The sequence below is a fragment of the Carassius carassius genome, chromosome 21 (genome assembly GCF_963082965.1).
Source record: "Carassius carassius chromosome 21, fCarCar2.1, whole genome shotgun sequence".
NCBI lineage: Eukaryota > Metazoa > Chordata > Actinopteri > Cypriniformes > Cyprinidae > Carassius > Carassius carassius.
This window is the reverse complement of record NC_081775.1, coordinates 12,272,261-12,287,223: the sequence shown is the minus strand read 5'-3', so window position 1 is coordinate 12,287,223 and position 14,963 is coordinate 12,272,261. Positions and strand designations below refer to the sequence as shown.

The window sequence follows — 14,963 nt, the reverse complement described above, 5'->3', positions numbered from 1 at the left end:
AACTTTATATCCGTTTAAACATATGGTCAATTTTTACTTTTTAAATGATGTAGACCTATACGATTTTTATTTACTTTTAGGCTAGTCTTAAAAAAAAAAAACATAGTTGAAAAAGCGTTATTTGTTTTTAATGTGTTAAGTTAATTACTTTAATCTATGACTAGTCTAAATCTAGACTATCTCCGTCGATATATCTTTTATTTTTGTCAAGCTTAATTTCTCAAGCTATGTCAATTAACACACACACACACACACACACAAACACACACACACACACACACACATACTTTCCTTCCCCCATGCTTATTCTGTGAAACATTTCTATAGCCACATCTTTATTTAACAAAATCTAAAATGAGATCTGATTTATTGCTATATTAAATGCTTCTGTAACTTGGAATCTTTCGTTGTCATATCTTTTACATTTTATTAAAATAGGTTCAACTGTTTTACAATATCACATTTAACACAAAGTCCAGACACATGTATTTCATCTTATAAATAATGACTGATTAAGTGCAATGTGTCCAATTCTATGGCGAGATCTTCCCTTCTATTCCCAAAAATTCTCCTTTCATTTCCAACTGTTCTTTGAATATTATATAAATGCCGTCCTTTATTCTAACCAACCCATTTAATTTGACACGTATCTTTTTATTTTTATTAATTTTTAATTAGACCAAAAATATGACAATCATTTCTGTAGTATAAACAGACGGATGATTAGATGTTCTTTCTGGTATTCTATATATATGCGTTTTATTTTTAATCTAAACAAAATACCTTGATGTTTTATTTTATTTTAATAAGCCACTCACACTTACTTCAGAATCAGAATCAGAATCAGAATCAGAATGAGCTTTATTGCCAGGTATGTTCACACATACGAGGAATTTGTTTTCGTGACAGAGCTCCGCAGTGCAACATAACAGCGACAGAACAAAAAACACAATAAGGAATAAAAAATACAAAAAAATACTAATAGGTGGGTAAGGATTGACAATATACAAATTGACAATGTATGGCAGGTATATTAAAAAGAGCATTTTTGTATGTACATGTATATTATGTGGAAAAATTGTAACTGTACGCTAAGTATGTGTGTTTGGATAAATAAGTGTATGTGTATATAAATATAAATATAAGTAGTATAGTGTGTTCCATGTATGTACATGTATATTATGTGCAAAAGATTTACGTGTACGCTAAGTATGTGTGTTGGATAAAAAGTGTAGTGTATATAAATATAAATAGTGTAGTGTGTCCCACAGTTATTATCAGCTGTTCATAAGATGGATTGCCTGAGGGAAGAAACTGTTCCTGTGTCTGGTCGTTCTGGTGCTCAGTGCTCTGTAGCGTTGACCAAATGGCAACAGTTCAAAGAGGGAGTGTGCTGGATGTGAGGGGTCCAGAGTGATTTTAACAGCCCTTTTGCTCACTCTGGATAAGTACAGTTCTTGAATAGATGGGAGGGTTGTAACGATAATTCGCTCAGCAGTCCGGACTACCCTCTGTAGTCTTCTGAGGTCCGATTTAGAAGCTGAGCTGAACCAGACAGTTACTGAAGTGCAGAGGATGGATTCGATGATGGTGGAGTAGAACTGTTTCAGCAGATCCTGTGGCAGGTTAAACTTCCTCAGATGGCGAAGGAAGTACAACCTCTGCTGGGCCTTTTTCACAATGGAGTCAATGTGAATGTCCCACTTCAGGTCCTGAGAGATAGTGGTGCCCAGGAACCTGAATGACTCCACTGCAGTCACAGTGCTGTTCATGATGGTGAGTGGGGGGAGTGCAGGGGGGTTTCTCCTGAAGTCCACGATCATCTCCACTGTTTTGAGCGTGTTAAGCTCCAGGTTGTTGAGACTGCACCAGACAGCCAGCTCTTTAACCTCCTGTCTGTAAGCAGACTCGTCACCGTCCTGAATGAGGCCGATGAGTGTGGTGTCATCTGCAAACTTCAGGAGCTTGACAGAGGGGTCCTTAGATGTGCAGTCATTAGTGTACAGGGAGAAGAGCAGTGGGGAGAGAACACAGCCCTGGGGAGCTCCGGTGCTGATTGTACGGGTGCTGGATGTGTATTTTCCCAGCCTCACTAGCTGCTGCCTGTCTGTGAGGAAGCTGTTGATCCACTGACAGACGGAGGTGGGCACGGAGAGCTGAGTTAGTTTGGGCAGGAGGAGGTTTGGGATGATCGTGTTGAAGGCAGAGCTGAAGTCCACAAACAGGATCCTCACATAGGTCCCTGGTCTGTCTAGGTGTTGCAGGACATAATGCAGTCCGATGTTTACTGCATCGTCCACAGACCTGTTTGCTCTGTAGGCAAACTGAAGAGGATCCAGCAAGGGTCCAGTGATGTCCTTCAGGTGGGCCAGCACCAGTTTTTCAAATGACTTCATGACTACAGACGTTAGAGCCACAGGCCTGTAGTCATTTAGTCCTGTAATTTTGGATTTCTTTGGGATGGGGATGATGGTGGAGCGTTTGAAGCATGAAGGGACTTCAGTAGCCTTAATCATTGAATATGTCTTTTATTTTGTTAATATTAACTTCTGGCACGAAATTCTAGATTCATAAATGTATGTTTTTCAAAATTCCCCCACGTTTAGTGGTGTTTAAAGAGGAATTTGTGATGTATTTGGAGACGTTAAAAGGAATGAAAAGTCCCAAAGCAAGACTTTTGTATTCTTCATTAGAGGACTTTGGTTTCTTAATGTGAAAATCTGTTACTCCCCACTACATTTTTTTTATCATTATATTTTTATCTTTTCTTAAGTGTTGTTTTATTTATTTTACATTTATTTTGTTTTATGATGTACAGAAAAAAATACGTATTTTGTGTGAACAAAAATTGAGTGTAATCTCAGACCGTATTTGTAAATCTACCAGTAATGTACGTCTTTGTTTTTAATGTTTAAAGCATTGAATAAAAAATAAAAAACACACACACTAACACTTCCCCAATCACCCTAATAATGTTGGTCGCAAAGGTTTAAATGTATGTTAAAAGAATTAAACAAAGTAATGTTTTTAATAACAACACATCAGTTCTCATTTGATTAAAACATTCTACCTGGTTTTAATATTAGACCTATGTTTTTACTTTAAAATTAGGTTAACCTATACGATTACATTTTTTCATCTCAACAAAATTCCTTGTTGGAAAAAAGTGTTGTTTTATTTAATTTTAATAAGTCACTCACACATACTTTAGTAGTCTAAACCCTTGAATACGTCTTTAATGTTGTCAATATTAACTTCTATCATTGCTATATCATTGCTATATCAATTAAAACATGCGTTTAGACATACACAAATATTAAACCAAACCAAAAGTGTTTGTTGCTACAAATGTCTCACAGAACTTTATACAATAGATTAGACGTCCTTTCTCACTTTCCAAATGGTGTTGTTAACCATGATGTTTAAAATAGTTAAAAACATTAAGTTCTAAGTTAGAATGCTTATAGTTTGTAGTAAAATCACATATATAAGCTAAAACATTTTTCTTTCAAACCACGCGGTTTTCACACACATTCCTCACAAAACTGCCAACAAGGACCGTAAGTTTTTGTTTTAACGTTTAGCTGTAACTGAGACCTTGGGGGAATTATTTTACGCACAGTTTTGGGGAGGTTACTATGAACTTTGCAATAGGTTATAGATCACAAATGACCCTATTTAAAATCTAAAAGGTTGTGCAACTATATCAATTTCTTTAAAAAAGTAATGTAACTGATTACATTTTATTACATGTTTTAAGACTTGTAATGTTTTCAACCGTTAATCTTTTGAAACGTGTAAACAGGACGGGGTTAACAGTGCTCAACAACTAATGACCATCAGACTTTTCAAAATCCTTCATCAATTAAATTAGGATTGTGATCGTGATTTCATTTTAAAGCACAACCACCACGAAATCAGATTTGCTTGGAGATTAAACACATAGAGTAGTTAGAGTAGTTAAAGTGGTTTATGAAATATATCAATTAAATCTGTACGTGTGTGAAAAAATATTCAGATGTAACATTTTCATAATTAACCGCAATTTAATTATTTTTTCTGTGACTGTAACTGATTACATTTTATTTTTGTAATCAAATGATATAATTTAGCTATATGTAACTAGTTGACCCCTAACACTGATTATGCATTCTGACAATAATAGATTGTGAAAGTGTTCATTATCCTCTTTAACTTTAAAAATGCGGACAGTGTCGCTTAACACTAGTTTGGCAAACAAGGGTTTGCTCTTAAAACAACCCCCAGACCCCGACTTGAAAGCACCGTAACAAGTATAGCCATTGCAGAAATTTATTATAGAGATGTAGTAAGATAAACTCTGGATGCACAGTTGACCGACTTATGACATGTTTACCATATTATTACAAGGCCCTGCTTACCTAGTTTTATGATGAAATATGTCTGTAAAAATAAACAAACATACACACAATCTCCAGAACGGGGTCTGATGATGGGGGTTCATCATTTCCTGATGAAGACAGACTGGATATTCAGACCACAGCAGCAGGACACGAATGTCTTTTTCTAAAGATAAAGACAATTATTTGGTTTCAGGACACACGAATCCTAATGGTTCACAAGATAACATGACAACGGTTGCTCCATTACAGCATAGCCAACCCTATTTTAGCCTGTTTTAGCACATGTACAGTATATCGTATTATTCTTGAATATAATCGTTTAGTCTAAATATGTGTTAACAGTTATTTATTGTTATTATATGTATTATATGTTTTTGTTTTACAAAGGGGTTCAATTTAATACATTTAACTAATACCTCATTCAAGCTATGTAGATCTTCAGGTCAGGGAACTACAATACCCATCATACACCTTTGCAAATATTTCTACACTGTTTGTGAAGTACTTCTTCCATGTTGTGATGTTACAAATCTCTTTTTTGTGATCTGTTTTAGTGATGCAAAGTCCAATTCACTTCTGAAAAATGATTCACTTGAACAGTTTGGTTCAATGAACCGATTCATAGGGCCCTTAAGTCATTTTCGCAGTTATTTCAGTACACATTTTTCTCTTCTAACAACTCAAGAGTTATTTTATTTCCATGAATCATCTAAATAAATTTATTGTGTGAACACATATTGGTGGTTATTATCATCTGTTCATTTAAGTTAATGCTGAAACATCTAAATAAAGTTAACTGTGTGAACACATATTGGTGGTTATTGTCTTTTGTTCATTTAAGTTAGTGATGTTTGTGTTCGCAGTTTTAGGCACAGTTCCACTGTCGTTTGTTTAGCTTAAACATCAGTTTTTAGTCAGTTACAAAGGTGTCAGGCATTAAGTTTTTGTATTTTTAACTAACCTTATTATGACAGAGTTACAGGTTTCGGGTGTTTTTGGTGAGTGTAAGCGGTGAAAACTTAAATGTGACCGTCGAGTAACGTTAGCTACTCAAACGAAGACAAATTGTGTAAGTGTTCATTAAGATGCCGAAATGAAAATAAGCGTACAAATATCCATAATGACAATAAGTACAATATACCCTAAAGACACAATAGCCCCCGCTAAGTACACCTAAAATTTGTTAGAGTGGTGAGATATTTACATTTACCTTTATTCATTTAGCAGACGCTTTTATCCAAAGCGACTTACAGATGAGGACGGTGGAAGCAATCAAAACAACAAAAAGAGCAATGATATATAAGTGTTATAACAAGTCTCAGTTAGGTTAACACAGTACACGAAGCATGGGCTTTTAAATAATATAATAAATAAAAAGAAAACAGATTGAATAAAAAAGAATAGAGCAAGTTAGAGAACTTTACACACACACATATAAATAGATATAAAACACAATGTTTTTCATAGCGTTACACTTTGAAACCAGAACGATTATGTTTCCATGATTTTGTTAGCTCTTTCTGTTTGAATCTGTTTACCGTAGTTTTCACCATCCTAATTGCAATGGTTTGGTCTTACACTTAGGGCCTTATACGACTCGTTTTCCCAGTTTTTTGGGCTCGTGTAAGTGGGTCTCTTTGTTCATACAAAGCAATATTTCTGTGAATTTGGGTATTAAAATATTGCTTTAAACATCGTCTTCATTCGAGACGTTTACTTAACATCATTATATTATACTAGTTTATATCAGATATAAGATATGTTGCTTATTATTATTGAATTGTTAACAAACAAACAAAAATATCACGGCCGACTCGAGTGATCATCTTGATCATCTTGGGCGGAGCCATCTTGGGCGTGACCAATCTTTATGACTTTTCTGATGACAACCCCCCTATCATGTACATCATACAAGGGGTTGAGGGTGGGTCCGATCACTAAAACCAACAAAGAACGTCTGATAAATGCTACAGTTGCCTGCTGTGAACAATAAACTATACAATAAATCTATAAACCGGAAATTCATCGTGAATTAAAACAGTACATCCACATTCGGCGACAAAGTTCTATATCGATTAGGGGCAAAGTTTATGCCTTGGAATGAATCGAATTCTGAAAAAGTCGTCTGACGCTGCACAAAGACCCATGGAGGGTAAATGGAGTGGCGCTGTTGAGGTCGAAAAACTGGAGTGCGTCGCGGGAAACACTTGTTCTGTAAAAGACATTATCGACCCTGTTTTTAAACTACACTACAGAGGACAGGTGATCGGTCTGATGCAAAAGATCATCACGGCGGAATGCGACCCAAATCACGATTGTACGGGCGATAGCAAGCGGGAAAAAAATCTCAGTAACCAAATGAAACTTGTAAGAAGCCTGAAATATACATTGTATACAATATAAATTCTGGAAGTGATGTTTGAATGTGAAGATGAGATGGACGTTAATGATGTTCTCTATCTGTGTACATCTGTAACAGATCAATGTGTGCTGTTGGCTTCCAAAAATTATGATTCTATGACCTGTGAAATTGTTGCATCGTTGGTTGATTTTATATTGGAGCAAAACATGTTAATCTGCAGAGATTTTCTATTCTGGTTAGATTGCCTGTAATGTCATATTTGTTTTATAATGACAATTTGATCATTTTCTTCACTACATCGATGTATATTCAACAATATAGTGTTGAAATAAAAGATTGATCCACTTCACTCGCTATTCTGTTCTCTGAGTTCAGAAACTTTTTTGTTTGTTTGTTAACAATTCAATAATAATAAGCAACATATCTTATATCTGATATAAACTAGTATAATATAATGATGTTAAGTAAACGTCTCCAATGAAGACGATGTTTAAAGCAATATTTTAATACCCAAATTCACAGAAATATTGCTTTGTATGAACAAAGAGACCCACTTACACGAGCCCAAAAAACTGGGAAAACGAGTCGTATAAGGCCCTAAGCGTAAGACCAAACCATTGCAATTAGGATGGTGAAAACTACGGTAAACAGATTCAAACAGAAAGAGCTAACAAAATCATGGAAACATAATCGTTCTGGTTTCAAAGTGTAACGCTATGAAAAACATTGCGTTTTATATCTATTTATATGTGTGTGTGTAAAGTTCTCTAACTTGCTCTATTCTTTTTTATTCAATCTGTTTTCTTTTTATTTATTATATTATTTAAAAGCCCATGCTTCGTGTACTGTGTTAACCTAACTGAGACTTGTTATAACACTTATATATCATTGCTCTTTTTGTTGTTTTGATTGCTTCCACCGTCCTCATCTGTAAGTTGCTTTGGATAAAAGCGTCTGCTAAATGAATAAAGGTAAATGTAAATATCTCACCACTCTAGCAAATTTTAGGTGTACTTAGCGGGGGCTATTGTGTCTTTAGGGTATATTGTACTTATTGTCATTATGGATATTTGTACGCTTATTTTCATTTCGGCATCTTAATGAACACTTACACAATTTGTCTTCGTTTGAGTAGCTAACGTTACTCGACGGTCACATTTAAGTTTTCACCGCTTACACTCACCAAAAACACCCGAAACCTGTAACTCTGTCATAATAAGGTTAGTTAAAAATACAAAAACTTAATGCCTGACACCTTTGTAACTGACTAAAAACTGATGTTTAAGCTAAACAAACGACAGTGGTACTGTGCCTAAAACTGCGAACACAAACATCACTAACTTAAATGAACAAAAGACAATAACCACCAATATGTGTTCACACAGTTAACTTTATTTAGATGATTCAGCATTAACTTAAATGAACAGATGATAATAACCACCAATATGTGTTCACACAATAAATTTATTTAGATGATTCACGGAAATAAAATAACTCTTGAGTTGTTAGAAGAGAAAAATGTGTACTGAAATAACTGCGAAAATGACTTAAGGGCCCTATGAATCGGTTCATTGAACCAAACTGTTCAAGTGAATCATTTTTCAGAAGTGAATCGGACTTTGCATCACTAAAACAGATCACAAAAAAGAGATTTGTAACATCACAACATGGAAGGAGCGTATACTTCACAAACAGTGTAGAAATCTTTGCAAAGGTGTATGATGGGTATTGTAGTTCCCTGACCTGAAGATCTACATAGCTTGAATGAGGTATTAGTTAAATGTATTAAATTGAACCCCTTTGTAAAACAAAAACATATAATACATATAATAACAATAAATAACTGTTAACACATATTTAGACTAAACGACTATATTCAAGAATAATACGATATACTGTACATGTGCTAAAACAGGCTAAAATAGGGTTGGCTATGCTGTAATGGAGCAACCGTTGTCATGTTATCTTGTGAACCATTAGGATTCGTGTGTCCTGAAACCAAATAATTGTCTTTATCTTTAGAAAAAGACATTCGTGTCCTGCTGCTGTGGTCTGAATATCCAGTCTGTCTTCATCAGGAAATGATGAACCCCCATCATCAGACCCCGTTCTGGAGATTGTGTGTATGTTTGTTTATTTTTACAGACATATTTCATCATAAAACTAGGTAAGCAGGGCCTTGTAATAATATGGTAAACATGTCATAAGTCGGTCAACTGTGCATCCAGAGTTTATCTTACTACATCTCTATAATAAATTTCTGCAATGGCTATACTTGTTACGGTGCTTTCAAGTCGGGGTCTGGGGGTTGTTTTAAGAGCAAACCCTTGTTTGCCAAACTAGTGTTAAGCGACACTGTCCGCATTTTTAAAGTTAAAGAGGATAATGAACACTTTCACAATCTATTATTGTCAGAATGCATAATCAGTGTTAGGGGTCAACTAGTTACATATAGCTAAATTATATCATTTGATTACAAAAATAAAATGTAATCAGTTACAGTCACAGAAAAAATAATTAAATTGCGGTTAATTATGAAAATGTTACATCTGAATATTTTTTCACACACGTACAGATTTAATTGATATATTTCATAAACCACCTTAACTACTCTAACTACTCTATGTGTTTAATCTCCAAGCAAATCTGATTTCGTGGTGGTTGTGCTTTAAAATGAAATCACGATCACAATCCTAATTTAATTGATGAAGGATTTTGAAAAGTCTGATGGTCATTAGTTGTTGAGCACTGTTAACCCCGTCCTGTTTACACGTTTCAAAAGATTAACGGTTGAAAACATTACAAGTCTTAAAACATGTAATAAAATGTAATCAGTTACATTACTTTTTTAAAGAAATTGATATAGTTGCACAACCTTTTAGATTTTAAATAGGGTCATTTGTGATCTATAACCTATTGCAAAGTTCATAGTAACCTCCCCAAAACTGTGCGTAAAATAATTCCCCCAAGGTCTCAGTTACAGCTAAACGTTAAAACAAAAACTTACGGTCCTTGTTGGCAGTTTTGTGAGGAATGTGTGTGAAAACCGTGTGGTTTGAAAGAAAAATGTTTTAGCTTATATATGTGATTTTACTACAAACTATAAGCATTCTAACTTAGAAACATAATGTTTTTTATTTTCCAACCAAACCGGTTGTTCGCATTTAAAAAGTCATAAGAATGTTTATTGTGTTTTGAAAAGAAAGTAAGTTATGATATATAAATAATATTTTTTTATTGTTTAACATCAACCGCAATGCGTTTATGAGCTTATGTATTTCTTCTGCTTCATGTATGCAACGGTTACCGTACACACATTCAAGAGAAATGCATAAACTAAATTGTTTTAAACAATCTAAACCAACTAGTCTGTCATTAAAAAACTCTTAAATATTTTTTCTTCACGCATCTATTTTCATCTGTCTCTGGACTCTTGCTAAAAACATTTGAGTGCTGACATGAATCCTACATGAAAGCTAAAAAATAATACTTTTTTTAACTATTTTAAACATCATGGTTAACAACACCATTTGGAAAGTGAGAAAGGACGTCTAATCTATTGTATAAAGTTCTGTGAGACATTTGTTGCAACAAACACTTTTGGTTTGGTTTAATATTTGTGTATGTCTAAACGCATGTTTTAATTGATATAGCAATGATATAGCAATGATAGAAGTTAATATTGACAACATAAAAGACGTATTCAAGGGTTTAGACTACTAAAGTATGTGTGAGTGACTTATTAAAATTAAATAAAACAGCACTTTTTTCCAACAAGGAATTTTGTTGAGATGAAAAAATTTAATCGTATAGGTTAACCTAATTTTAAAGTAAAAACCTAGGTCTAATATTAAAACCAGGTAGAATGTTTTAATCAAATGAGAACTGATGTGTTGTTATTAAAAACATTACTTTGTTTAATTCTTTTAACATACATTTAAACCTTTGCGACCAACATTATTAGGGTGATTGGGGAAGTGTTAGTGTGTGTTTTTTTTTTTTTTTTATTCGATGCTTTAAACATTAAAAACAAAGACGTACATTACTGGTAGATTTACAAATACGGTCTGAGATTACACTCAATTTTTGTTCACACTCTGTACATCATAAAACAAAATAAATGTAAAATAAATACAACAACACTTGAGAAAAGATAAAAATATAATGATAAAGAAAATGTAGTGGGGAGTAACAGATTTTCACATTAAGAAACCAAAGTCCTCTAATGAAGAATACAAAAGTCTTGCTTTGGGACTTTTCATTCCTTTTAACGTCTCCAAATACATCACAAATTCCTCTTTAAACACCACTAAACGTGGGGGAATTTTGAAAAACATACATTTATGAATCTAGAATTTCGTGGCAGAAGTTAATATTAACAAAATAAAAGACATATTCAATGATTAAGGCTACTGAAGTAAGTGTGAGTGGCTTATTAAAATAAAATAAAACATCAAGGTCTTTTGTTTAGATTAAAAATAAAACGCATATATATAGAATACCAGAAAGAACATCTAATCATCCGTCTGTTTATACTACAGAAATGATTGTCATATTTTTGGTCTAATTAAAAATAAATAAAAATAAAAAGATACGTGTCAAATTAAATGGGTTGGTTAGAATAAAGGACGGCATTTATATAATATTCCAAGAACAGTTGGAAATGAAAGGAGAATTTTTGGGAATAGAAGGGAAGATCTCGCCATAGAATTGGACACATTGCACTTAATCAGTCATTATTTATAAGATGAAATACATGTGTCTGGACTTTGTGTTAAATGTGATATTGTGAAACAGTTGAACCTATTTTAATAAAATGTAAAAGATATGACAACGAAAGATTCCAAGTTACAGAAGCATTTAATATAGCAATAAATCAGATCTCATTTTAGATTTTGTTAAATAAAGATGTGGCTATAGAAATGTTTCACAGAATAAGCATGGGGGAAGGAAAGTATGTGTGTGTGTGTGTGTGTGTGTGTGTGTGTGTGTGTGTGTGTGTGTGTGTGTGTGTGTGTGTGTGTGTGTGTGTGTGTGTGTGTTAATTGACAGCTTGAGAAATTAAGCTTGACAAAAATAAAAGATATATCGACGGAGATAGTCTAGATTTAGACTAGTCATAGATTAAAGTAATTAACTTAACACATTAAAAACAAATAACGCTTTTTCAACTATGTTTTTTTTTTTTAAGACTAGCCTAAAAGTAAATAAAAATCGTATAGGTCTACATCATTTAAAAAGTAAAAATTGACCATATGTTTAAACGGATATAAAGTTTTCACTAATTAAGGACTGATGTCTATTTATTAAAAAGTACTTAGTTTAATTATTGTAACATTTAAATCTATTTAATGCTGCTATCACGCCTCCTGCCCGGCCCTCTCTAGCGCTGGAGGCGTGGTTTTTTCCGGAGCATTCCCGAGCTTCATTCTACTTCTAACAGTCTCGCTTTTTAAAATTGTAGTTAGTGGTAAAGTACTGCATAGATTTGACAAGTATCTTGTGCTGGTGTTTTAAAGACGGGTCCGATGTATTTTCTTTGAGATCAGCGTAAATGCCTAAGTTACCTTTTTTTTTTCTTTTGTTTTAACTTTTCACCCGACGTGACAAACGCCTACTTTCTTGGTTTATAACATTGCTTTACGTTCGCTTCTTTTTTTTTTTGTCTGAGTCAAGCTAACGTTACCGGAGACGTCATAACACTTTGCTGTGAGATCTTTTTTTTTCTTTTGTTTAACTCTTGTCAGTAAAATTTTAGTTAGTGGTAAAGTACAACATAGTTTTGACAAGTATCTTGAGCTGGTGTTTTAAAGACGGGGTCTGGTGTATTTTATTTTAGATCCGCGTAATGTCTACCATCTTTTTCTTTTGTTTTAACTTTTCTCTAACATCGTGACAAAACTCCTACTTATCTGGTTTGTATAGCTGCTTTACATTCGTTTCTTTTTTTTCAGTTTCAGGTAAGGTACAAATGCTAAAACTCTATTACCTAGTTTTCTTTATTTTCTAACTGGTAACAAAACACCATTTTTAAATTGTAATGCTACAAGCTCTCACATCTTTTTCACGTATTGCTTAACGAAAACATATCTGATAGTTTTGACTCGTTTGGTTGTATCAGATAAATAACCAGTAACCTAGTTTTATTTCATTTGTAACAACTTTAACAACGTTTTTACACTTTTCCAACTACGAAAACGATCATTACATTGTTTCCATTGCTGCTATGTGTTTATAACCTTTTTCTTGAAATACACTGTTTATTTAAAACCTTAATAAAATCTTCCCTTACACCATTTTCATGATTTCGCCCCTTTTCAGAGTTTAAAAAAAGCACATAGCTTCCCAACATTTCTCCCTCCCTCCGAAATTCCTCCTTGGTTCATAAGTTCATATTAAGGTCACTGGCTTTACAGGGAGGGGAGGGGGGTGTACAAACAGGTGTCCAGAACAGATGGCTTTTATGACCCACATCAATCAAATTTTTGGAGACAAGTCATACTTTACCCTCTCTAACATATGCAGACTTGGTGAGCAGAAAAGATTTCAAACATGAAAACAAATCTTATTTTTCTCAAACTTCTGAACTGCAGTAGAGTTTGACATAATCTTTTGTTATTTCTTAGTCAAATAATAAATGTATATAAATTAAAAAGATTAACAATACTGCTTCACTACTTTATAATATTTGAAATAAAATTTGTTCACCAAATCAAAGTAATGTGATGTGACCATCATGCAGAAAAAAAAACATGAAATGATGCCATAGAGATTAAGTCTAGACTCTTAACTGTGTGTCAAAGTCAGTAAGTCTCTTAAGATATGAGATAATTTGGCAAAGCAAGGCTAGTTCACAGGCAGGTTAGCTTTATTTATTTTATAGAATGGAGGCTGGACTTGGTGATATTTACAAAAATGGTAATCTACCTTTCCGTGACAGCTGGGTGTTATTGCCAAACATGTCCTCTGAAGCATTCATTGGAGCAGTTTCTCTGGCATCAATTGTCTCAACCTTTCCTGTGGACCAACACATGGATTTTTATTTTATTTTTATTACTTCAAGGCTAAAATTCATTTGGACAGAAACCTAAGGCTTGTGTGTCATCATCATTTGTTATTTACTATGTTAGCTTCACCTGAAGAGGTAGTGTTTGCAGATTTTTTCACATCATTTGCTGACGCAAGATTTGTGGTCACTATGATGTTGAGTCCTTCCGCTAGGCACTTGACCTCAGGATGCTACAGGGTCATGTCTTTTTCTATTAATGTACTGTACAGTAAGTCACTTTGCATGACAAGTTTCTGCTGAATGGCAAATGACCTCTGCGTCATATTAAACTCCCAAATCCATGTCCTTTCATGTCAGAACTGACTTGAAAAATATGTCAATTTGGAGGAGCCTATACAGAAAGTTAGTTCATGGGGTTTTTTTTAGACCAAAGTGTGAGCAATTCCAAGGTCATGGGTTTGATTCATAGGTAAACTTTTTTTAATGCATAAATTAATGCATAAATGTCATTGTTGTACCTGTTGACGCATTGTATATGGTGAAGAACAGTCCTCCTCCAATGCCCATGCTGTGTGCATTGAACAGCCCAATACACAACAGAGCAGCAATGGAAGCATCAACCGCTGAACCATTGCGCTTTAAGATGTCCCTACAAACACAAAGAATGTTGTATTTTTGAACTGACGTGCATGATGTTCAGTGGCATTGAAACTTTTAACTCTAAACATTTGGACTCTTACCTTCCAACCTCAGAGCACCTCCCGGCATCTGCTGCTACGGCTGCTTTTGAGTAGAAGTGGTTCGAGTATACAGTGAGTCTCTTATTTCCGATTCCCAAATACACACCCAGAAAAAAACCCACTGCAGCCACAAGCAAGACCACCAGACCAGCAACGAGAGACTTCTTGACCATTTTCCTGAATAGATACAGAATGTGAATCCAGGATGGTTGAGATAAAAACTTTTGAGGGCATATTTGATAAGTGACATTTATGCAGTGTTGGGAAGGTTACTTTGGAAATGAAATGGGTTACAATAGGTTATAAGTAACCCTATTTTAAACGAAATAAGAAGAGTAACTATTTCAGTTATTTTATTAAATTAATGTAACTGACTACATTTGATTACTTTTTTAAATGTCTACATTTAGAAGCAGATTTCAGCTGTTATTCATTGTCAAACAGTTAAACCAAGCAGGGTTAATAGTAAG

The 14,963-nt window shown here is 34.0% G+C and overlaps 1 protein-coding gene across 1 annotated transcript in view; it reads right to left on the bottom strand.

Moving 5' to 3' along the window:
* LOC132098257 (glutathione hydrolase 1 proenzyme-like) overlaps window positions 1-14,735 on the bottom strand; it is a gene marked incomplete at its 5' end in the record, with an annotated part of 32,120 nt that extends 17,385 nt beyond the window's left edge. Inside the window, 3 exons of the mRNA XM_059504429.1 lie at window positions 13,672-13,761; window positions 14,272-14,402; window positions 14,494-14,735. Coding sequence (XP_059360412.1) covers window positions 13,672-13,761; window positions 14,272-14,402; window positions 14,494-14,735 — 463 coding nt within the window. The remainder of the gene's footprint in view (window positions 1-13,671; window positions 13,762-14,271; window positions 14,403-14,493) is intronic.
* Between the last annotated feature and the right edge of the window lie 228 nt (window positions 14,736-14,963).